Source organism: Gopherus evgoodei, unplaced genomic scaffold, assembly GCF_007399415.2.
Source record: "Gopherus evgoodei ecotype Sinaloan lineage unplaced genomic scaffold, rGopEvg1_v1.p scaffold_325_arrow_ctg1, whole genome shotgun sequence".
Lineage (NCBI taxonomy): Eukaryota > Metazoa > Chordata > Testudines > Testudinidae > Gopherus > Gopherus evgoodei.
Genome location: NW_022059989.1, coordinates 4633 through 28661, shown reverse-complemented (window position 1 = coordinate 28661; position 24029 = coordinate 4633). Strand labels below are relative to the sequence as shown.

General features: G+C 67.0%; 1 protein-coding gene across 4 annotated transcripts; it reads left to right on the top strand.

Annotated features, from left to right (window-relative positions):
* Window positions 1-6: 6 nt before the first annotated feature.
* On the top strand, window positions 7-2598 carry LOC115640659. 4 transcript variants are annotated; one of them, XM_030543541.1, is made up of 3 exons: window positions 7-806; window positions 1919-2023; window positions 2453-2598. In XM_030543541.1, the coding sequence occupies exons 1-2, from the start codon at window positions 111-113 to the stop codon at window positions 1934-1936; spliced, it is 714 nt and encodes a 237-aa protein (XP_030399401.1). In that variant the 5' UTR covers window positions 7-110; the 3' UTR covers window positions 1937-2023; window positions 2453-2598. The 4 variants fall into 4 exon arrangements, with proteins under 4 accessions (XP_030399401.1, XP_030399400.1, XP_030399399.1 ...); XM_030543540.1 differs by having other exon boundaries at window positions 7-979; XM_030543539.1 differs by having other exon boundaries at window positions 7-1718.
* Window positions 2599-24029: the final 21431 nt, after the last annotated feature.

Sequence of the window (24029 nt, the reverse complement as noted above, 5' to 3'; positions counted from 1 at the left end):
CCCACAGGGCACCGTCCCAGGGAGGGAGCAGCAGCCGTGCGCGGCGATGGCGGAGGAGCTCCAGACTCTGAACACGGATCTGCTGGCCATCAGGGGGGCGCTGGAGGCGGATGGCCCTGTGGGGACCCCTGCCACGGCCCTGTGGGGAAGCTGGCCCAGGAGTTCCTGGCCGCGGTTCACGGTTTCCATGCCCAGTTCGCTCAGTGCCGGCGGATGCAGGCGGTGGCCCCCGGCGAGCTGGAGGCCCTGCTCCAGGAGGTCTCTGGGGACCCCGGCTGCTGGTTCTACATCGGCTGCACCCGGGTGCTGACGCACTATCTCTGGGAGGCTGGGCCGTGGTGCCGGGCTGGCAGCACAGGGCAGCTGGCTACAAGAAAACCTGGACCTACTACTGCCGGCCAGGGCCGGGGGCCGAGCTCTGCACTGTGAGGCACCTGCTGGGCCGGTTCTGTGGCACCCACCCCCACTGCCTCAACACCTCGTGCGGCAGGAACGGCCCGGGCGGCATCGTCTTCCTAGTGACCTATGCCCGGCGGGGCAGCTGGCCGGGGGAGCCTGCTGAGGACATGGAGGCAGCGCTGCACGGCATCACTGTCCACTTCCGCCACCGGGGGGCGCTGGCGGACGAGCTGGGGCAGTTCCTCAAGGACGACTTCTGCCAGCTGATGGGGCAGTACCCGGGCTACCTGGCGCAGTGCCAGGCCATGAGCCAGATCCCTCCGGCGCACTTCCCGGGGAGGGCCCGGGAGATCCTGGCGGGGCTGGGGACGGTGGAGGGGGTCCTGGCAGGCATGGTACCAGACAAGGTGGTTTCCATGCGGCCCTGCCTGTGGGAGGTGGGGGCAGGCGAGGCGCAGGCCAGCGAGAAGCTGCACACCTACTTCACCAGGCTGGACGGTGGCCTCGATGCCAAGTGGCTGCTGGAGGAGATCTGGGGCCACTCCTGCTGCCTCAACAGCCACCGGTGCTGGGAGGGCAGGTCGGGGACTCAGACAGGGGTCTTCCTGTATCTGGCGATATTCCGGGGGGCCTGTGTCCCGGACGGGCCTTGAGCGAAGGGGCCGACCTGGTGCCACAGCCCAGCCCCGAGCATGTGTGGCTGAGGCGTCCGCACCCCCGGCCATCGCCCGTGCTGGGATCTAACCGGAAGCGGGGTCCCTAGATGAGTCGTGCGGCATTGTGCCACGCGAGGGATGAGAGGGAAACTGAGGCAGCCTGCCACTTCCCACCGCTGACAGGGGGGACCTCAGCCACAAAGGCAGCAACGCCGTGTTCCCACTGAGGGCTCTGCAGGTGCCTGGACGCTCTGCTCCCCGCCGGCACTTTGGTGGCTGTGCCAGTGCCTGGGGCCTCGGCGAGCCTTGGAAACCGAGCCGGATGGCAGTCATCTGCGGTGCTCTGCACCCAGCCAGGCAGGAGCAGCTGCTGTGGCTGGGGAGGGGCGCTACAGGCCTGTCCAAGGCAGCCCTGGCCTGCTATTTTAGGCTGCCCAGAGCTGGACGTGCACAGCACATGGAGGAGACGCAGTACATCAGAGTAACGGCTCCCACGGCTCCTGCATCCCCCACGGCACGGTGCTGGCACAGGCTGGGCTCTGAGAGCCCCAGACAGCCGGCTCAGCAACCCCTGGGGCCCATCGCACACGGCGCTGCCCAGCTCCTGCCCCAGTCCCCTCCCCCAGGAAGTGGCTGGCGCCACTGACGGGGCTGCGTGTTGAGGTGAGGGAGCTTTATCACCTCCCCCTGCTGGCTCCGCTCTGCTCCTGCCCGAGGCCTGCAGGGTGGGGGGACAGCATGGCCCCCACCCCAAAATTACTGCCATGTTAAACAGTGCACAGGCCATGTCATCCTCCCCAGCTCCACTGCTCCTGGCTCTGATGCTAGTAACACCGCCTGACGCTTTCTCTCTCATGGCGCAGGGTGGACAGGTGACATAGTCGCACTTGTCTCAGGGATCCTGCTCCTCGTCACTTTCCTATTGCTGTGTCCATGCCAGGTCTATAGAGGGAAGAGCTACCAGACAGGTAAAAAACGTTGGTCCCATTGTCATGGGGGGGCGGGGAGCGGGGGGCTACATGTCCTTAGAGTTAGCTCAGAGTCTGGGTAGGGCTGAGGTGACAGTGACATAGCCTGGGTCACCACTAGGGGCTATGGGGGGCTGGAGTGGCCAGTTGGGGGCTGGAGTGCCCTGTAAGGTGGGAAACTGAGGCACACGTCCACCCAGTTTAGGCTTAATCAATTTTTCACCTTTATAGATTTTCAGACAGAATTGTTACTTATAGTTTCTGGCCATGTGCCTCTGGTAGCTAAACTAGCTCAGACGGACGGGTAGGGGCCCAAGTACCAAGTGCCGGGGCAGTGGGAAGCTCTCCACTGCCTGAGGGTTGTCTCAGTCTCTGGAGGGTGTTCTCCAGTTTGTGCCCGTGTTCACTTGTCTTTTTGTTCCTTTCCAGTTGTGACGTTCCCCTCTGTTGCTATCCGGACTGGTGATCTATGAGGTCACTCCAACGCTGGGCTCTGGGATCCAGCCTGAGCCTGCTCTGCTGTGAGAACCCCACTCCTGGGCTGGTCACACACAGCCTCTGGTGTGTGAGCTGCTCCTTAGATTGTGCAACCAAATGACACCAGCCAATATCTCCGGTCCCAGACACAACCCTGGGAGCCTTCGTCTTGCAGTGTCCAGCTATGCCCGCTGGGTGAGGTCCTGAGCCTGTATTGGTGGGTCCTGTGCTTCTGGGTGGCCTCAGAAACTTGATAAGGCCCTATTGTGACCTCTCTTTCTCAGCGTAACAGCAAGAGTCACAGCCTACGGAGTTACTCCCTTCCCCGGGCAGTATGGGAGATGGGAAGGGGGATACCCCACAGTCTCCGTTGCTCTGTAGAAATCAATGAGCACAGTTTGGCCTCCTGCCTGGACCGAGTCCTGCTTCCCCACCCAAGGGGATCTCTGAAGAGTATGTGGGGGGGGGGAGGTTTGGTGACACATGCAGAGACATCACAATGACACAGAATGACACGGCCCGAGCCACACCAGCAAGGGAACAGGCCAGGGATGGCGCAGCCAGCCCCACACCAGCAAAGGGGTGCATAACCAGCGACGCGTCGGCAAAGGAGCGGGCGGGAGACAACACAGCCGCCAAGGACACAACCAGTGACACTTCAGCATAGGAGCGGGCGGGAGACAACACAGCCGCCAAGGACACAACCAGCGACGTGTCGGCAAAGGAGCGGGCGGGAGACAACACAGCCGCCAAGGACACAACCAGCGACGCGTCGGCAAAGGAGCGGGCGGGAGACAACACAGCCGCCAAGGACACAACCAGCGACGCGTCGGCAAAGGAGCGGGCGGGAGACAACACAGCCGCCAAGGACACAACCAGCGACGCGTCGGCAAAGGAGCGGGCGGGAGACAACACAGCCGCCAAGGACACAACCAGCGACGCGTCGGCAAAGGAGCAGGCGGGAGACAACACAGCCGCCAAGGACACAACCAGTGATGTGTCGGCAAAGGAGCAGGCAGGACACAACACAGCCGACGAGGACACAACCAGCGACGCGTCGGCAAAGGAGCGGGCGGGAGACAACACAGCCGCCAAGGACACAACCAGCGACGCGTCGGCAAAGGAGTGGGCGGGAGACAACACAGCCGCCAAGGACACAACTAGCGACGTGTCGGTGTGATGCAGTAGGGACTGTCTGTGTGGGGAGTGGGAGAGCAGGGGAGGACTTTAGGGCATGGACGATGCCAGGGCCTGTAACCTGAGCTAGGTAAGGGAGGGGAAAGGTCAACACCTTTGCCCGGGAAGGGGACGAAGGAAGGGAGTGGCAGGAGGGAAGCAGTTTGAGTTTGGGCTTGGGGCTGTGTGGGCGGAATTCAGGGGATCCTAGCTAGGATCCAAGCACCCTGAAAGCCCAGAAGGACTCGGTGGAGGGGTCCTGACTGTGCCTGCAAGCTCTGCTGTAACCTGTGTTCCTGTTGTTCAATAAACCTTCTGTTTTACTGGCTGGCCGAGAGTCACTGTGGGTCCCAGGAAGAGGGGTGCAGGGCCGGACTCCCCACACTCCGTGACAACTGGTGGCAGAGGTGGGATATACTGCACCCCGTGGATGGCGCTTCCTGCAGTAAGTGACTGGGGAGCAGTAAAACGAAGGGGTAATTAACCCCTGGGAGTGTGTGCCCAGTGAGAAGGACTTTGCAGTAACAGGGTCCCCCGGGGGATTGCAGCGAGTGGTCCCAGGGGCGGAGGAGTCTGCAGCTCGACCCTGGCAGAGAGGTGGTGACCTCACGAAGGGCTGGTGCACTAGGGGTCCCCCTGGAAACCGTGGGGAGCGGTGAGCACCCCGGCCTGTGAGTGGTCAGCAGGAAGATGTATGCCAAGCGGCGCAAGTGTGACCTGGTGGAGCTGTGCAAGCAGAGGGGGTTGCGCCCGGGGAGGCTCAGCAAGGACCAGCTGATTGCCCAGCTGGAGGAGGGAGACCGCATGAATGAACGGAGCCCTGTCTCTGAGGGAAGCAGCCGGGCAGATGCAGCGCAGGCACCAGTGTCTGTCCCCACTGGGAGTGGTCAGCCGGTGGACGAGGGCTTCCCGAGACCCCCCCTTCCTAGGCCTAGGGGAAGGGCGGGGAGGAGCCCAGTGTATACCGAGGGCACCGGCACTTCAGGCCCTGCCCTCCCTCCTCCAGGGGCAGGTGGAGGACCCCTGCAGGGACCCAGTGCAGTCCTGGCCAAAAGAACTCCAGAACCACCTTCCGGAGGTCGGCCAGGAGACCCGGGGCCGGGACCAGGGTGTTGAGCCGGTACCAGAGCATGGACAGGACCAGTTGGTTGAGCACCAGTGCCCTCCCTCGAAGGGAAAGGCACCGGAGGAGTCCTGTCCACTTCCGGAGCCGCTCCGTCACCCTGACCTGCAAACCTAGCCAGTTCTCCGGCGGAGACGGGTGCGTGGCAGAAAGGTAAACGCCGAGATAGAGCAGCGGACCCGCGCTCCGCCGGATGGCCTGGAGCGCGGGTGGGAGGGAGCCTGCCTGCCACCCGTCCCCGACCACCAGGCCAGAGCTCTTGACCCAGTTGACCCGGGCGGAGGAGGCCGCCGAGTACACCGCCTGGCAGGCCTCCACCCGCGCCAAGTCGCCCGGGTCCTGGACCACGAGGAGCACATCGTCGGCGTACGCCGACAGGACCAGCCGCAGCTCCGGCTCCTGAAGCACCAACCCCGTCAACCTCCTGCGGAGGAGACAGAGGAAGGGCTCGATGGCCAGAGCGTACAGCTGGCCCGAGAGGGGGCACCCCTGCCGCACTCCCCGCCCGAAGCTGACCGGTTCGGTCAGGGTCCAGTTGAGCCTGACCAGACACTCTGCGGAAGCGTACAGCACCTGGAGAAAACCCACAAACTGGGACCCGAAGCCCAATGCTCGCAGAGTGCCCAGGAGGTACCCGTGGTCCACCCTGTCGAACGCCTTCTCCTGATCCAGGGACAGGAGGGCGAACGACAGACCATCCCTGCACCCAAGCTCTAAGAGATCCCGGACCAAAAGAGGTTATCGAAGATGCTACGGCCCGGGACGGTGCAGGTCTGGTCCTGGGTGGATCACGTCCGCCAGCACGGACCCCAGCCGCAGCGAGATGGCCTTGGCGATGATCTTGTAGTCCGTGCTGAGGAGCGAGACGGGACGCCAATTCCGTAAATCGCGGAGGTCCCCCTTCTTCGGCAATAAGGCGAGCACAGCTCGCCTGCACGAGAGAGGGAGGACCCCGCCCTGCAAGGACTCGGCCCAGACGCTGGCCAGGTCTGGGCCGAGGACGTCCCAGAACACGCGGTAGAACTCCACGGTCAGCCCGTCCATGCCCGGAGACTTGTTGGTGGGCATGCGACGGAGGGCGTCCGAGAACTCGGCCAGAGAGAGAGGCAGCTCTAGCCGGTCCCGGGCGCCCGCGCTGAGCGTAGGGAGCTCGTCCCAAAGCACTCTGCGAGCGGCGGGATCGGTCGGATCCGGGGAGAAAAGGCGCGCGTAGAAGGTCCGGGCCCTCTGGCACAGCTCCGCCGGATCCGTGAGGGGGGTGCCGTCCTCCGCCAGGAGGCAGGTGACGTGCTTCTGGGCCCCCCTCCGTTTCTCCAGGGCGTAGAAGAAGCGGGAGCCGCGATCCATCTCCCGAAGGAGGCGGATGCGGGAGCGAACAAAGGCGCCCCGAGCCCGATGGTCCTCGAGGACCCGGAGCTCCTCCCGCTTCTCCTGGCACGCTCCGCACAGGGATGGATCCTCGGGGCTGGCGGCCAGACGCCTCTCCAGCTCTAAGACCTCCCGTTCCAACTGCTCTATCGCCGCATCCCTCCGTCGGCTGACGCCCCGGGTGTAGTCGCGGCAGAAGAGCCGGGCGCGCACCTTCCCCACATCCCACCAGCGCCGTGCCGAGGGAAAGGCACGCCGCTGCCCTCGCCAGGCCAGCCAGAACTCCCGGAAGGACGCCACGAAGCCCGCATCCTCCAGTAAGCTGTTGTTGAAGTGCCAGTAGGCCGGCCCCGGCCTCTCCGCACTGAGAGAGGCCGTCACGGTGACGAGGTGGTGGTCAGAAAAAGGGGCCGGCCGGACGCTGGAGGACAGGGCCCGTGAAAGGTGGAAGCGTGACATGTAGATGCGGTCCAACCGGGAGTGGCACGACCGATGGGCTCCTACCCGGACATAGGTGAACGTGGTGACATCGTCCGGGTGGTGGTCGCGCCAGACGTCCACCAGGGAGTGATGGTTGACGATCTCCCGGAGGACGTCCGCGGCGGCCTGGCTCTGCTCGGTCCCCGAGCGGTCCCGCTCCTCCAGGATGATGTTGAAGTCCCCACCCAGGACCAGGCACTCACGAGGATCCAGGGAGCCGAGGAAGGCGGACGCCTGCTGATAGAACGGCAACCGCTCCGGGGCCGATGTCGGGGCATAGACGTTCACGAGGTTCACCACGAGCCCCTCCAAGCGGACCCGGAGGTGCAGCAGGCGGCCCGGCACAGCCTCGGCAACCCCCAGCACCTCCGGCCGTAGGTCGGGGGAGAACAGGGTAGCCACTCCAGCACTACGGGTGGTAAGGTGGCTGAAGTAGACCCCGTCCCCCCACTCCAGCCGCCAGCTGGCTTCGGCGGCCGGATCCGTGTGGGTCTCCTGCAGGAAAATCACAGAGTACCCCCCCTCCCGAAGGAAGGAGAGCACCTGGCTCCTGCGGAAACCCACCCTACAGCTCCGGGTGTTCAATGAGGCAAAGATGATGGGCGCCATGAGGAGGGCTGGGGGGGATCCTCGCCGGCAGGGACGCCCACGGCCCCCAGTGGGCCGCGCAGCAAACCGTGACCCACCCCGAAGGTGAGCAAGGAGTCACGGAAGCTGCGGACCCGGTGGTAAGTCGCGGCACCCTGCTTCCCGGTCCTCTTGCCCTCCCCCATGAGGGCCCTCGCGGCCCGGAGGATCTGATGGAAATCCCCCCAGCGCTGGAGAGCAAGCGCCACCTTGTTGCGGGAGCCCCTGACGTCTTCCAGGAACTCCCGCAGCTCCTCTCGCAGCACGTGGGGGGGTGGGGTCACTGGCCCCTGGTGACCCACCAGTGGGGCCTCTGGGACAGCCCCGTGGCCCACGGGGACGGGGAGGCAAGGGGCGGACCCCCGACGTGGCGCCCGATGGGCCGACGCCACGCGCTCCGCCTCAGACCCCGGCTCGACGGGGGGCGGCGGAGGGAAGAGTGCAGCCCCGAGGGGGTCGGGGCTGTGAAACGTAAAGGCCGCTCCCTGGGGGTCTCCCTGCGGGAAAGGGAAGGAGACAGCCCCAGGGGCGGCAATAACAGCGTGGGAGGTGGAGGGGACAGGGACGGGGTCAGGAGTAAGGGCAGGGCTGGGCTCAGGAGCAGGGTCGGGAGGAGGGGCAGACATGGGACTCTGGGCCGCAAGAGCTGAAACGTCAGGAGGCGGCTCCTCGCGGCCAGGCGCAGGGGTTTGAGGGGTAGGGAGGGGGTCCCCGGGGACACCGGGTTCGGGCTCAACCGCTGGCAGGGCAGCCTCAGCGGTGAGGGATGCAGAACCCTCAGTGGGGCCCCCGCCTGGGAAGGAAACTGGTTGCCCCACGCCACCGAGGGATCCCCCTGGTGGCTCGCCCCCCGGCCCTGAGGCACCGGCCCTCGCCTCAACAGGCTCGGCAGCCGTCAGCGAGGTGCCCTCCGCGGCCGGGCAGGCAGAAGAGTCCAGGGGGCCCCCGGAGGCGGGAGTGGACGCAGCAGTCGGGGCAATAGGACACAGGGAGGGGGAATCCGGGGTGAGGTTGGCTAGGTCGGGGCCCGCTGACAGAGGGTCGTTCTCCCCCAGGGTAACTGGGGTCAGACCCAGGGCCTCGATCTCCTCAAAGAGGGAGGGGAGCTCACCGCCCACCACCCCGGGGTCGTCCCCACTCGCGCCCGAGGTGACGCTCACCACGGGTGTTGTAGGGGGCACAGGCGGCACGGGGATAGGAGGGGACTCATCAGGGGCCTCCGCCGGGAGGGACTGCGGAGGAGGGACGGTGGTACTCTCCAGTGCTGCCACGTCTTCCCCAGCTGGGACTGGCATATGGTCCGATCCCGGGGGCATGGCGGAAGGCTCGGGGTTTGCGGCCCCCTTCCTGGTCTTACGGGGGGCTTCCGCATCAGATGGCGCGGGCGGAGCCCGAGCCTTCCGCTTGCCCCGCCTACCCTGTGCTAAGGTCCAGCCCTCCATGGCGTCACCTGTGGGCCGGTCGACAGGGGTTGGGTCGGAGGGCAGGGATGGTGGTTCGTGGACTTGGAGGGGCACTGGTGGGACAGCCGGAGGAAGGGAAGATACCCCCTGGGGAGGGCCCTCTCCCACGCCCGGCAGTACCCCTGCCGCACCCTCCTCCACAGGCCCCGCCAGGGCGCAGGCGGAGCTCTCCCGCTCGTCTGGGCATGCCGAGGGAGGTACCCCTGCAGCCCGAGCGGGAGCAGTGATGGATTGAAGAGGAGGAGGGGCGGCCCTGGGCTCCGGGCAGCCAGGCGCGCCGGTGATGACGGGGCCGGCAGTCTGCCGGGGCTCGGGGGTCCCGGGTGCTCCTCCGAGCTGGGCCAAGGGGCAGTCCCTCCGGACATGCCCCGTCGCCCGGCAGAGGTAACACCGGGCCTCCCCCGTAGAATAGTGCACCCGGTAATGGGCCCCCTGATAGGGGACCAGGAAGGACCCCTCGAGTGCCTCTCCGCCACGCGCCGCCGGCGGCAGTTGAAGCTGCACCTGCCGGCGGAATGAGAGGACGTGACGGAGGGCGGGGTCCTTGCAGCCCAAGGGGAGAGGGCTCACTATAGAGATGGGCTTCCCCAGAGTCGAGAGGGCGGGTAGCAGGGCGGCATTGGGAAGGAATGGAGGGACGGACGTCAGAACAACACGGACACCCAGGTCCTCCAGCGGCTCCAGGGGGACGAACACGCCCCCCACCGCCAGGCCCTTCTCCACCGCCTCCTGGGCGGCAGCCTCCGAGGCAAGGAAGAAGACCACCTTGCCATACATCTTGGAGGCCGCCACGATGGCCGTGGGCCCCACCACCCTTGCCAACGCCCGCACGTAGGTCTCCACGTGGGGCGAGGCGGGCACCAAGAGGCAACGGACGCCATGCTTCCTGGTCAAGGTGGGGAACGGGCCCCGGCCGCCGTAGGTGGTACTGGAGGCGGCGGTCGGGGGAGATGACGTAGCGGCGGGCTGGGGGGCTGCCACCACCTGGGCGTATGCCCTGGGGGCCGGGGGAGGGGCACCCGCAGAGCTGGTGGAGGGAACAGCGGGGAGGGGCGCCGCGGCCGGTGGCGGAGCCGCGGCAGCGGTGGCAGCCACTGCCATGGAGGGCTTAGTCTGCCGCGCAGGACCCTTCCCCTTCTTCTTGCCCTGGCCCTTTCTGCCAGCTGGGGGGGATCCCCCAGAATCGGAGGGGGCGAGGGACGTGGCAGCAGTGGAGGTCACCCCAGCGCCGGGCGCTGCCGGCGCTTTAGCGGGAGAGGTGGCAAGCGGTCCGGCAGCGGCGGTTGAGGCTGAGACTGGGGGGTTTGGGGGTAGAGCAGGCAGGGGAGGGGGGACAGGGGTTGTCCCAGGAGTCCCACCCGCCGCATCTCCCGCCATGGTGAGTAGGGAGGGAGGGGAGAGGACCCGAGAAGGGGAGGGGAGGGAAAGCAGGTCAACCACTCCTCCCTGCTAGGCTGTAGGCAGGGGAAGAGGGTGCCAAAATGGGGGAGGGGGCAGAGAAGGGGACTATCAAGGACTTTGGAGGGGGGGGGTCAGGCACCGACACAAGATTGAAATCCGGCTCCTCTAGCTGCACTAGGGGAGGGGAGGGATACAACAGCAATTGGGGGGTGCAGTGCAAGAGGGGCAAACTCAAACGGGGGAAGCACAAGCGCACTAAAGGGGCATGGGCGCACGAGGGGAGGGGCCGATCAGGATGAAGAGGCCATAGGGAAGGGGAGCAACCAGGCTGGGAGTGGGGCAGAGGGACCAAGGGGCTAGCTGCAGGGCTGGGGCAGGACAAACAAAGCTGCAAAGGGAGACGGGCGGGGCAGGCAAACAAACTGAAGCGGGGGCGGGGGCAGGGAAAAGCTACAAGAGGCAGTGGGGCAGGCAACAAGGGGCAAAGCTAGGGGGCCGGTTGCAGAGGGGAAGGGGTCAGTCCAGGGGAGGGGGGGTGCGTGCACCCACGAGCACTTGTGCAAAGTCAATATGGGTGGCTGGCTGCTGCTGCTGGAGGCCCAAACAGTGGCAATAGGGCGTGGCAAGCCAGGCAAGCAGCTGAGTCCCAGAGGTGGGGACCAAGGCAGGTGGCAAGCAGTCTGTGGGGGTGGTGGAGGGGGCAGCGGTGGTGGTGGGGGTTGGGGGGGACACAGATGGACCAAGGGGCAGGCTCCACGCCACACCCTGTGTGCCCCCACAAACACAGTCTACACCCCCACCACTAGAGCACAGTCAAAGAGTTACTCAGTTCCTGAGGGCCCCCCTCCACAGTGGTCTCCAGAGTCTTCCTGTGCGCTCCCCCAGCAGCCGGTGGTCTTCTCAGTCCTCACCTTCCTCCAGGCTCCAGCAGCTCCCAGGCAAACACAGCTCCAGCAGCAGCAGCAGCTCCTTCTCCAGCAACCCTGGTGGCCAGGCAGGAAGGACCCCACGTAGGTGGTAGCAGCAGTGGTGGTGGTGATGGGGTCCTGGCTTCTCCCCCCGGAGGTGGAGGAGTGGGGGCTGGCCAGCAAGGCCCCCCACCCACCCCGCCTAGCAGCAGTGGCAGCAAGCAGCAGCAGTCCAGCAAAGGAGCACTCCAGCCAGCAGCAGCAGCCCAGGAAGGGAGAAGGGGCTCTAGCCAGCAAGGCAGCCAGAGAAGGGGGAGCACCCCAGCCATCTATTGGGTGTCTGGGAAGTGGGCGGGCAAAGCCCGCCCACTGCTAAAGGATCCTCCCCCAGCCTAAGGGGAGGAACCACAGGGCCACAGAACCCACTGAGTGCGGGGGACAACTAATAAAAGAACAGGGACAGGAGTGAGGTCAAAGGGTCAGAAGGAGGGAACCTAACGGGGACACCGAGCAGAGAACCCCGGACAGCGCCCACTGCTCCTCGAAGGCGTCAAGGGAGCCAGTGGACGCCGCCCAGAGGAACTCCGCCCGGATGCGTGATCGGACCATGGAGCGGAAGCAAGCCCCACAGTCACCGGAGTCTCCGTCGGCCAACCTCCCCTCCCTGGTCGCGTGGATGGCCTTTTTCGCCAGGGCGAGGAGGAGGTTGACCAGGAGGTCCCGGGACTTCGTGGGGCCACGGATAGGGAGTGCATACAGAAGGAGGTGAGGGGAAAAGTGTAACCAAAAACGCAAGAGGATGGCTGTGAGGAGCCGGTGTAGGGGCTGCAACCTGGCGCACTCTAAGTACACGTGCGCCAGGGTCTCCCTCACGCCGCAGAAGGGGCAGGTGTCCGGGACAGGGGTAAACCGCGCCAAGTACACGCCCGTGCTCACGGCCCCATGGAGGAGCCGCCAACTGATATCCCCAGTGGGCCGTGGGACCAGGGTGGAGTAGAGGCTGGCCCACCGGGGCTCCTCACCCTCCAGAGGTGGCAGGAGGTCCCGCCACTTCGTATCAGGGCGGGACACGAGGGTGAGGAGGTGAAGGGTGTGGAGCACGAGCGTGTAGAGCTGTTTCCTCGGCGCGGTTTGGAAACGTACCGGCTGCAGGTCGTGCAGCCGGCTTGCGGAGAAGGGACGGGGGGGGCGGTCGGGCCTACGGGGCAGGGGCCCGATGAAAAGGTCCGGAGGGCTTGGGGTGGGGGGTGGGCGGGGCGTGCCCTCCCGCAGGACCCGGTCGAGATAGGCCCGAGCAGCGGGCGGCAAAGCGGCCTCCACCTCCTGGAGTACGCGCCGGGGAGTGCAAGGTCTGGAGAGCCCCATGCGGTGAGCGAGCGTCAGGGGATCCAGCCAGCCTCCCCGGTCGTAGTCCAGGAGGTCTCCGACCCTGGTGGCTCCCGCCAGGACCAGCCTCCGGCGCACCGCGGGGGACTCCGCCACCTGCACACGAAGCTGGGGATTGTGTAGCAGGGGCTCCGCGAGGAGGTCGGCCCCCACGGTGGCCGCCACGGACCTGGTCGCAGAGAACAGCTTCCAGGTCCGGAGGAGGTCCTGGTAGAAGACCGGCAGCCCGGAGAGGTCTCGCGGAAGACCTCTCGGATGGAGGTAAAAGAGCTGCCGGTCGTATCGGAGCCCTCGAAAGCGGCGGAGGAAGGCGTGCGCCAATACGCTCCACGCCGGACTACCCGCACCAAACAGGAGCCTCTGCAGGGCCTGGAGGCGGAAGACGTGGACCTGAGTGCGCAGGCACTTCAGGCCCTGCCCCCCCTCCTCCAGGGGCAGGTGGAGGACCCCTGCAGGGACCCAGTGCAGTCCTGGCCAAAAGAACTCCAGAATCACAGTCCGGAGGTTGGCCAGGAAACCCGGGGCCGGGACCAGGGTGTTGAGGCGGTACCAGAGCATGGACAGGACCAGTTGGTTGAGCACCAGTGCCCTCCCTCGAAGGGAAAGGCACCGGAGGAGTCCTGTCCATTTCCGGAGCCGCTCCGTCACCCTGACCTGCAAACCGAGCCAGTTCTCCGGCGGAGACGGGTGCGTGGCGGAAAGGTAAACGCCGAGATAGAGCAGCGGACCCGCGCTCCACCGGATGGCCTGGAGCGCGGGTGGGAGGGAGCCTGCCTGCCACCCGTCCCCGACCACCAGGCCAGAGCTCTTGACCCAGTTGACCCGGGCGGAGGAGGCCGCCGAGTACACCGCCTGGCAGGCCTCCACCCGCGCCAAGTCGCCCGGGTCCTGGACCACGAGGAGCACATCGTCGGCGTACGCCGACAGGACCAGCCGCAGCTCCGGCTCCTGAAGCACCAACCCCGTCAACCTCCTGCGGAGGAGACAGAGGAAGGGCTCGATGGCCAGAGCGTACAGCTGGCCCGAGAGGGGGCACCCCTGCCGCACTCCCCGCCCGAAGCTGACCGGTTCGGTCAGGGTCCAGTTGAGCCTGACCAGACACTCTGCGGAAGCGTACAGCACCTGGAGAAAACCCACAAACTGGGACCCGAAGCCCAACGCTCGCAGAGTGCCCAGGAGGTACCCGTGGTCCACCCTGTCGAACGCCTTCTCCTGATCCAGGGACAGGAGGGCGAACGACAGACCATCCCTGCACCCAAGCTCTAAGAGATCCCGGACCAAATAGAGGTTATCGAAGATGCTACGGCCCGGGACGGTGCAGGTCTGGTCCGGGTGGATCACGTCCGCCAGCACGGACCCCAGCCGCAGCGAGATGGCCTTGGCGATGATCTTGTAGTCCGTGCTGAGGAGCGAGACGGGACGCCAATTCCGTAAATCGCGGAGGTCCCCCTTCTTCGGCAATAAGGCGAGCACAGCTCGCCTGCACGAGAGAGGGAGGACCCCGCCCTGCAAGGACTCGGCCCAGACGCTGGCCAGGTCTGGGCCGAGGACGTCCCAGAACACGCGGTAGAACTCCACGGTCAGCCCGTCCATGCCCGGAGACTTGTTGGTGGGCATGCGACGGAGGGCGTCCGAGAACTCGGCCAGAGAGAGAGGCAGCTCTAGCCGGTCCCGGGCGCCCGCGCTGAGCGTAGGGAGCTCGTCCCAAAGCACTCTGCGAGCGGCGGGATCGGTCGGATCCGGGGAGAAAAGGCGCGCGTAGAAGGTCCGGGCCCTCTGGCACAGCTCCGCCGGATCCGTGAGGGGGGTGCCGTCCTCCGCCAGGAGGCAGGTGACGTGCTTCTGGGCCCCCCTCCGTTTCTCCAGGGCGTAGAAGAAGCGGGAGCCGCGATCCATCTCCCGAAGGAGGCGGATGCGGGAGCGAACAAAGGCGCCCCGAGCCCGATGGTCCTCGAGGACCCGGAGCTCCTCCCGCTTCTCCTGGCACGCTCCGCACAGGGATGGATCCTCGGGGCTGGCGGCCAGACGCCTCTCCAGCTCTAAGACCTCCCGTTCCAACTGCTCTATCGCCGCATCCCTCCGTCGGCTGACGCCCCGGGTGTAGTCGCGGCAGAAGAGCCGGGCGCGCACCTTCCCCACATCCCACCAGCGCCGTGCCGAGGGAAAGGCACGCCGCTGCCCTCGCCAGGCCAGCCAGAACTCCCGGAAGGACGCCACGAAGCCCGCATCCTCCAGTAAGCTGTTGTTGAAGTGCCAGTAGGCCGGCCCCGGCCTCTCCGCACTGAGAGAGGCCGTCACGGTGACGAGGTGGTGGTCAGAAAAAGGGGCCGGCCGGACGCTGGAGGACAGGGCCCGTGAAAGGTGGAATCGTGACATGTAGATGCGGTCCAACCGGGAGTGGCACGACCGATGGGCTCCTACCCGGACATAGGTGAACGTGGTGACATCGTCCGGGTGGTGGTCGCGCCAGACGTCCACCAGGGAGTGATGGTTGACGATCTCCCGGAGGACGTCCGCGGCGGCCTGGCTCTGCTCGGTCCCCGAGCGGTCCCGCTCCTCCAGGATGATGTTGAAGTCCCCACCCAGGACCAGGCACTCACGAGGATCCAGGGAGCCGAGGAAGGCGGACGCCTGCTGATAGAACGGCAACCGCTCCGGGGCCGATGTCGGGGCATAGACGTTCACGAGGTTCACCACGAGCCCCTCCAAGCGGACCCGGAGGTGCAGCAGGCGGCCCGGCACAGCCTCGGCAACCCCCAGCACCTCCGGCCGTAGGTCGGGGGAGAACAGGGTAGCCACTCCAGCACTACGGGTGGAAAGGTGGCTGAAGTAGACCCCGTCCCCCCACTCCAGCCGCCAGCTGGCTTCGGCGGCCGGATCCGTGTGGGTCTCCTGCAGGAAAATCACAGAGTACCCCCCCTCCCGAAGGAAGGAGAGCACCTGGCTCCTGCGGAAACCCACCCTACAGCTCCGGGTGTTCAATGTGGCAAAGATGATGGGCGCCATGAGGAGGGCTGGGGGGGATCCTCGCCGGCAGGGACGCCCACGGCCCCCAGTGGGCCGCGCAGCAAACCGTGACCCACCCCGAAGGTGAGCAAGGAGTCACGGAAGCCGCGGACCCGCTGGTAAGTCGCGGCACCCTGCTTCCCGGTCCTCTTGCCCTCCCCCATGAGGGCCCTCGCGGCCCGGAGGATCTGATGGAAATCCCCCCAGCGCTGGAGAGCAAGCGCCACCTTGTTGCGGGAGCCCCTGACGTCTTCCAGGAACTCCCGCAGCTCCTCTCGCAGCGCGTGGGGGGGTGGGGCCCCTGGCCCCTGGTGACCCACTAGTGGGGCTTCTGGGACAACCTCGTGGCCCATGGGGACGGGAAGGCAAGGGGCGGACCCCCGACGTGGCGCCCGATGGGCCGGCGCCACAAGGTCCGCCACAGAGCCCGGCTCGACGGGGGGCGGCGGAGGGAAGAGTGCAGCCCCGAGGGGGTTGGGACAGTAAAATGTAAAGCCCGCCCTCTGGGGGTCACCCTCCGGAAAAGGGAAGGGGACAGCCCCAGGGGCGGCAATAACAGCAGGGGCAGTGGAGGGGACAGGGACGGGGTCAAGGGCAAGGGCGGGGCCGAGGTCAGGGATAGGGACAGAGGTGGGATCCGGGACCGCAGGAGCTGAACCGTCAGGAGCATGCTCCTCACGGCCAGGCGCGGAGATCAGAGGGGCAGGGAGGGGGTCCCCAGCGATGCCGGGCTCAGGCTCGGTGGTAGGCGCGCTAGCCACGGCATCGGGAGATGGAACACCGTCGGTGGGGCCCCCGCCCGGGAAGGGATGTGGGTGCTCCGCACCACCGAGGGATATCCCCGTGAGCCCGTCTCCCGGCCGTGGGGCACCGGCCGTCGCCTCAACGGGCTTGGCGGCCAGCAGCGGGGCGCCAACCACGGCCAGGCAGGGCGGGGAGTCCAGGGGTCCCCCGGAGGCGGGAGCGGATGCAGCGGCCAGGAGGAGGGAACACGGGGAGAGGGGAGCTGGGGTGAGGACGGCTAGGTCGAGGCCCGCTGGCGGAGGGTCATCCTCCCCCTGGGTAACCGGGGTCAGACCCAGGGCCTCGATATCCTCAAATATGGAGGGGTGCTCACCTCCCACCACCCCGGGGTCCTCCCCGCTGGAGCCGGAGGCAATAAGCGCCCCGACTGGTGCAGGGGGCGCAGGCGGCAATGGAGCAGGGGGGACCAAATCCGAGGCCGCCACAGAGGGGGGTTGCAGAGGAGGGACGGTGGAACCCTCTGGTGCCGCCACGACTTCCCTGGCCGGAACTGGCGGACGGGCCGACCCCGAGGGCACGGCGGAAGGCTCGGCATCCGTGGCCCCCTTTCTGGTCTTACAGGGGGCTCCCGCATCAGGTGGTAAGAGCGGAGCTCGAGCCTTCCGCTTGCCCCGCCTACCCTGGACCAGGGTCCAGCCCTCCATGGCGTCGCTCACGGGCTGGGTGTCAGGGGTCGGGTCAGAGGGCAGGGTTGGTGGGTCGTGGACCTGGAGGGGCACTGGTGGGACAGCAGGAGGAAGGGAAGATACCCCCTGGGGAGGGCCCTCTCCCACGCCCGGCAATACCCCCGCCACACCCTCCTCCACAGGCCCCGCCAGAGTGCAGGCAGCGGAGGCAGGGCCCACCCGCTCGTCTGGGCATGCCGAGGGAGGTACCCCTGCAGCCCGAGCGGGAGCAGTGATGGATGGAGGAGGAGGAGGGGCGGCCCTGGGCACCGGGCGGTCAGGGGTGCCGGCGATGACGGGGCCGGCACCCTGCCGGGGCTCGGGGGTCCCGGGCGCTCCTCCGAGCCGAGCCAAGGGGCAGTCCCTCCGGACGTGCCCCGTCGCCCGGCAGAGGTAGCACCGGGCCTCCCCCGTGGAATAGTGCACCCGGTAATGGGCCCCCTGATAGGGGACCAGGAAGGACCCCTCGAGCGCCTCTCCGCCACGTGCCGCCGGCGGCAGTTGAAGCTGCACCTGCCGGCGGAACGAGAGGACGTGACGGAGGGCGGGGTCCTTGCAGCCCAAGGGGAGAGGGCTCACCACTGAAATGGGCTTCCCCAGGGTAGAGAGGACAGGCAATAGGGCGGCATTGGGGAGGAAGGGGGGGACAGAGGTCAGGGTGATACGGACCCCCAGGTCCTCCAGCGGCTCCAGGGGGACGAACACACCCCCCACCGCCAGGCCCTTCTCCACCGCCTCCTGGGCGGCGGCCTCCGAGGCAAGGAAGAAGACGACCTTGCCATACATCTTGGAGGCCGCCACGATGGCCGTGGGCCCCACCACCCTCGCCAACGCCCGCACGTAGGTCTCCACGTGGGGCGAGGCGGGCACCAGGAGGCAACGGACGCCGTGCTTCCTGGTCAAGGTGGGGAAGGGGCCCCGGCCGCTATAGATGGTAGCGGAGGCGGCGGCCTGGGGAGATGACGAAGCGGCAGGCGGGGGGGCCGCCGCCACCTGGGCGTATGCCCTGGGGGCCGGGGGAGGGGCACCCGCAGAGCTGGTGGAGGGAACAGCGGGGAGGGGCGCCGCGGCCGGTGGTGGGGCCGCGGCAGAGGCGACAGGCTCCGCCATGGAGGGCTTAGGTTTCCTAGCGGGGCCCTTTCCCTTCTTCTTGCCCTGGCCCTTCCCGCCAGCCGGAGGGGGTCCCCCGGAAGCAGAGGGGGCGAGGGACGTGGCGGCAGCAGAGGTCACCCCTGCACCCGCCGCTGCCGCAGCGAGAGTGGTGGCAGGCGGTCCGGCAGCAGTGGCAGCGGTGGAGACTGGGGGGTCGTTGAGGGAGCAGGGTGGGCGGGGGGGACAGGGGTCGTCCCAGGGGTCCCATCCGCTGCGTCCCCCGCCATGGCAAGTGGGGAGGGAGGGGAAACACCGGAGAAAGGGAGGGGAGGGGAAGAAGGGCAACCACTCCTCTCCGCTAGGCTGCAGGCAGGGGAGGAGGGTGCCAAAATGGGGGGGGGCAGATAAGGGCCAAGCAAGGACTCGGGGGCGGGGATCAGTCACCGGACATGGGAGGGAAAACCGGCTCCTCTAGCCGCACTAGGGGAGGGAAGGGATACAAAAGCAATTGGGGGTGCAGTGCCAGAGGGAAAAACTCAAATGGGGGGGGCACAAGCGCACGAGAAGGGTACAGGCGCACGAGGGGGGGCCGAACAGGGCGAAGGGGCAGTAGGGAAGGGGCTCAACAAGGTTGGGAGTGGGGCAGAGGGACCAAGGGGCCGGTTGCGGGGCTGAGGCAGGACAAACAAGGCTACAAAGGGGGACGGGCGGGGCAGGCAAACAAACTGAAGCTGGGAGTGGATGGGCAAAAGGCTACAAGGGGCAATGGGGCAGGCAACAAGGGGAAAGGCTGGGGGGTCTGTCACAGAGGGGGAGGGGTCAGTTTGGGGAGGGGGCTGGGGGGGTGCGTGCACCCACGAGCACTTGTGCAAGGGCTAAAGGTTTGGCTGGCTGCTGCTGGAGGCCCAAACGGTGGAAAAAGGGCGTGGCTGGCCAGGCAAGCAGCTGAGTCCCAGAGGTGGGGACCGAGGCAGATGGTAAGCAGTCCGTGGGGGTGGTGGAGGGGGCAACGGTGGTGGTGGGGGTTGGGGGGGCACAGATGGACCAGGGGGCAGGCTCCACGCCACACCCCCTGTGCCCCCACAAACACAGTCTACACCCCCACCACTAGAGCACAGTCAAAAAGTCACTCAGTTTCTGAGGGCCCCCTCCACAGTGGTCTTCAGGGTCTACCTGTGCGCTCCCCCAGCAGCCGGTGGTCCTCTCAGGCCTCAGGCGCCTCCAGGCTCCAGCAGCTCCCCAGGCAAACACAGCTCCAGCAGCAGCGGCTCCTCCTCCAACAACCCAGGTGGCCAGGCAGGAAGGACCCCACGCAGGTGGCAGCAGCGGTGGTGGTGGCGGTGGTGGGGTCCTGGCTTCTCCCTCCGGAGGTGGAGGAGTGGGGGCTGGCCCACAGGGCCCCCCCACCCCTCGCTCAGCAGCAGTAGCAGCAGTCCAGGAGGGGAGCACTCCAGCTAGCAGCAACAGCAGCAGCAGCCCAGGAAGGGAGAAGGAGCTCCAGCCAGCAGGGCAGCCGGAGAAGGGGGTGGGGGAACGCTCCAGCCATCTATTGGGTATCTGGGAAGTGGACAGGCAAAGCCCGCCCACTGCTAAAGGATCCTCCCCCAGCCTAAGGGGAGGAACCACAGGGCCACAGAACCCACTGAGTGCGGGGGACAACTAATAAAAGAACAGGGACAGGAGTGAGGTCAAAGGGTCAGAAGGAGGGAACCTAACGGGGACACCGAGCAGAGAACCCCGGACAGCGCCCACTGCTCCTCGAAGGCGGCAAGGGAGCCAGTGGACGCCGCCCAGAGGAACTCCGCCCGGATGCGTGATCGGACCATGGAACGGAAGCAAGCCCCACAGTCACCGGGGTCTCCGTCGGCCAACCTCCCCTCCCTGGTCGCGTGGATGGCCTTTTTCGCCAGGGCGAGGAGGAGGTTGACCAGGAGGTCCCGGGACTTCGTGGGGCCACGGATAGGGAGTGCATACAGAAGGAGGTGTGGGGAAAAGTGTAACCAAAAACGTAAGAGGATGGCTGTGAGGAGCCGGTGTAGGGGCTGCAACCTGGCGCACTCCAAGTACACGTGCGCCAGGGTCTCCCTCACGCCGCAGAAGGAGCAGGTGTCCGGGACAGGGGTAAACCGCGCCAAGTACACGCCCGTGCTCACGGCCCCATGGAGGAGCCGCCAACTGATATCCCCAGTGGGCCGTGGGACCAGGGTGGAGTAGAGGCTGGCCCACCGGGGCTCCTCACCCTCCAGAGGTGGCAGGAGGTCCCGCCACTTCGTATCAGGGCGGGACACGAGGGTGAGGAGGTGAAGGGTGTGGAGCACGAGCGTGTAGAGCTGTTTCCTCGGCGCGGTTCGGAAACGTACCGGCTGCAGGTCGTGCAGCCGGCTTGCGGAGAAGGTACGAGGGGGGCGGTCAGGCCTACGGGGCAGGGGCCCGATGTAAAGGTCCGGAGGGCTTGGGGTGGGGGGTGGGCGGGGCGTGCCCTCCCGCAGGACCCGGTCGAGATAGGCCCGAGCAGCGGGCGGCAAAGCGGCCTCCACCTCCTGGAGTACGCGCCGGGGAGTGCAAGGTCTGGAGAGCCCCATGCGGTGAGCGAGCGTCAGGGGATCCAGCCAGCCTCCCCGGTCGTAGTCCAGGAGGTCTCCGACCCTGGTGGCTCCCGCCAGGACCAGCCTCCGGCGCACCGCGGGGGACTCCGCCACCTGCACACGAAGCTGGGGATTGTGTAGCAGGGGCTCCGCGAGGAGGTCGGCCCCCACGGTGGCCGCCACGGACCTGGTCGCAGAGAACAGCTTCCAGGTCCGGAGGAGGTCCTGGTAGAAGACCGGCAGCCCGGAGAGGTCTCGCGGAAGACCTCTCGGATGGAGGTAAAAGAGCTGCCGGTCGTATCGGAGCCCTCGAAAACGGCGGAGGAAGGCGTGCGCCAATACGCTCCACGCCGGACTACCCGCACCAAACAGGAGCCTCTGCAGGGCCTGGAGGCGGAAGACGTGGACCTGAGTGCGCAGGCACTTCAGGCCCTGCCCCCCCTCCTCCAGGGGCAGGTGGAGGACCCCTGCAGGGACCCAGTGCAGTCCTGGCCAAAAGAACTCCAGAATCACAGTCCGGAGGTTGGCCAGGAAACCCGGGGCCGGGACCAGGGTGTTGAGGCGGTACCAGAGCATGGACAGGACCAGTTGGTTGAGCACCAGTGCCCTCCCTCGAAGGGAAAGGCACCGGAGGAGTCCTGTCCATTTCCGGAGCCGCTCCGTCACCCTGTCCTGCAAACCGAGCCAGTTCTCCGGCGGAGACGGATGCGTGGCGGAAAGGTAAACGCCGAGATAGAGCAGCGGACCCGCGCTCCACCGGATGGCCTGGAGCGCGGGTGGGAGGGAGCCTGCCTGCCACCCGTCCCCGACCACCAGGCCAGAGCTCTTGACCCAGTTGACCCGGGCGGAGGAGGCCGCCGAGTACACCGCCTGGCAGGCCTCCACCCGCGCCAAGTCGCCCGGGTCCTGGACCACGAGGAGCACATCGTCGGCGTACGCCGACAGGACCAGCCGCAGCTCCGGCTCCTGAAGCACCAACCCCGTCAACCTCCTGCGGAGGAGACAGAGGAAGGGCTCGATGGCCAGAGCGTACAGCTGGCCCGAGAGGGGGCACCCCTGCCGCACTCCCCGCCCGAAGCTGACCGGTTCGGTCAGGGTCCAGTTGAGCCTGACCAGACACTCTGCGGAAGCGTACAGCACCTGGAGAAAACCCACAAACTGGGACCCGAAGCCCAACGCTCGCAGAGTGCCCAGGAGGTACCCGTGGTCCACCCTGTCGAACGCCTTCTCCTGATCCAGGGACAGGAGGGCGAACGACAGACCATCCCTGCACCCAAGCTCTAAGAGATCCCGGACCAAATAGAGGTTATCGAAGATGCTACGGCCCGGGACGGTGCAGGTCTGGTCCGGGTGGATCACGTCCGCCAGCACGGACCCCAGCCGCAGCGAGATGGCCTTGGCGATGATCTTGTAGTCCGTGCTGAGGAGCGAGACGGGACGCCAATTCCGTAAATCGCGGAGGTCCCCCTTCTTCGGCAATAAGGCGAGCACAGCTCGCCTGCACGAGAGAGGGAGGACCCCGCCCTGCAAGGACTCGGCCCAGACGCTGGCCAGGTCTGGGCCGAGGACGTCCCAGAACACGCGGTAGAACTCCACGGTCAGCCCGTCCATGCCCGGAGACTTGTTGGTGGGCATGCGACGGAGGGCGTCCGAGAACTCGGCCAGAGAGAGAGGCAGCTCCAGCCGGTCCCGGGCGCCCGCGCTGAGCGTAGGGAGCTCGTCCCAAAGCACTCTGCGAGCGGCGGGATCGGTCGGATCCGGGGAGAAAAGGCGCGCGTAGAAGGTCCGGGCCCTCTGGCACAGCTCCGCCGGATCCGTGAGGGGGGTGCCGTCCTCCGCCAGGAGGCAGGTGACGTGCTTCCGGGCCCCCCTCCGTTTCTCCAGGGCGTAGAAGAAGCGGGAGCCGCGATCCATCTCCCGAAGGAGGCGGATGCGGGAGCGAACAAAGGCGCCCCGAGCCCGATGGTCCTCGAGGACCCGGAGCTCCTCCCGCTTCTCCTGGCACGCTCCGCACAGGGATGGATCCTCGGGGCTGGCGGCCAGACGCCTCTCCAGCTCTAAGACCTCCCGTTCCAACTGCTCTATCGCCGCATCCCTCCGTCGGCTGACGCCCCGGGTGTAGTCGCGGCAGAAGAGCCGGGCGCGCACCTTCCCCACATCCCACCAGCGCCGTGCCGAGGGAAAGGCACGCCGCTGCCCTCGCCAGGCCAGCCAGAACTCCCGGAAGGACGCCACGAAGCCCGCATCCTCCAGCAAGCTGTTGTTGAAGTGCCAGTAGGCCGGCCCCGGCCTCTCCGCACTGAGAGAGGCCGTCACGGTGACGAGGTGGTGGTCAGAAAAAGGGGCCGGCCGGACGCTGGAGGACAGGGCCCGTGAAAGGTGGAATCGTGACATGTAGATGCGGTCCAACCGGGAGTGGCACGACCGATGGGCTCCTACCCGGACATAGGTGAACGTGGTGACATCGTCCGGGTGGTGGTCGCGCCAGACGTCCACCAGGGAGTGATGGTTGACGATCTCCCGGAGGACGTCCGCGGCGGCCGGGCTCTGCTCGGTCCCCGAGCGGTCCCGCTCCTCCAGGATGATGTTGAAGTCCCCACCCAGGACCAGGCACTCACGAGGATCCAGGGAGCCGAGGAAGGCGGACGCCTGCTGATAGAACGGCAACCGCTCCGGGGCCGATGTCGGGGCATAGACGTTCACGAGGTTCACCACGAGCCCCTCCAAGCGGACCCGGAGGTGCAGCAGGCGGCCCGGCACAGCCTCGGCAACCCCCAGCACCTCCGGCCGTAGGTCGGGGGAGAACAGGGTAGCCACTCCAGCACTACGGGTGGAAAGGTGGCTGAAGTAGACCCCGTCCCCCCACTCCAGCCGCCAGCTGGCTTCGGCGGCCGGATCCGTGTGGGTCTCCTGCAGGAAAATCACAGAGTACCCCCCCTCCCGAAGGAAGGAGAGCACCTGGCTCCTGCGGAAACCCACCCTACAGCTCCGGGTGTTCAATGAGGCAAAGATGATGGGCGCCATGAGGAGGGCTGGGGGGGATCCTCGCCGGCAGGGACGCCCACGGCCCCCAGCGGGCCGCGCAGCAAACCGTGACCCACCCCGAAGGTGAGCAAGGAGTCACGGAAGCCGCGGACCCGCTGGTAAGTCGCGGCACCCTGCTTCCCGGTCCTCTTGCCCTCCCCCATGAGGGCCCTCGCGGCCCGGAGGATCTGATGGAAATCCCCCCAGCGCTGGAGAGCAAGCGCCACCTTGTTGCGGGAGCCCCTGACGTCTTCCAGGAACTCCCGCAGCTCCTCTCGCAGCGCGTGGGGGGGTGGGGCCCCTGGCCCCTGGTGACCCACTAGTGGGGCTTCTGGACAACCTCGTGGCCCATGGGGACGGGAAGGCAAGGGGCGGACCCCCGACGTGGCGCCCGATGGGCCGGCGCCACAAGGTCCGCCAC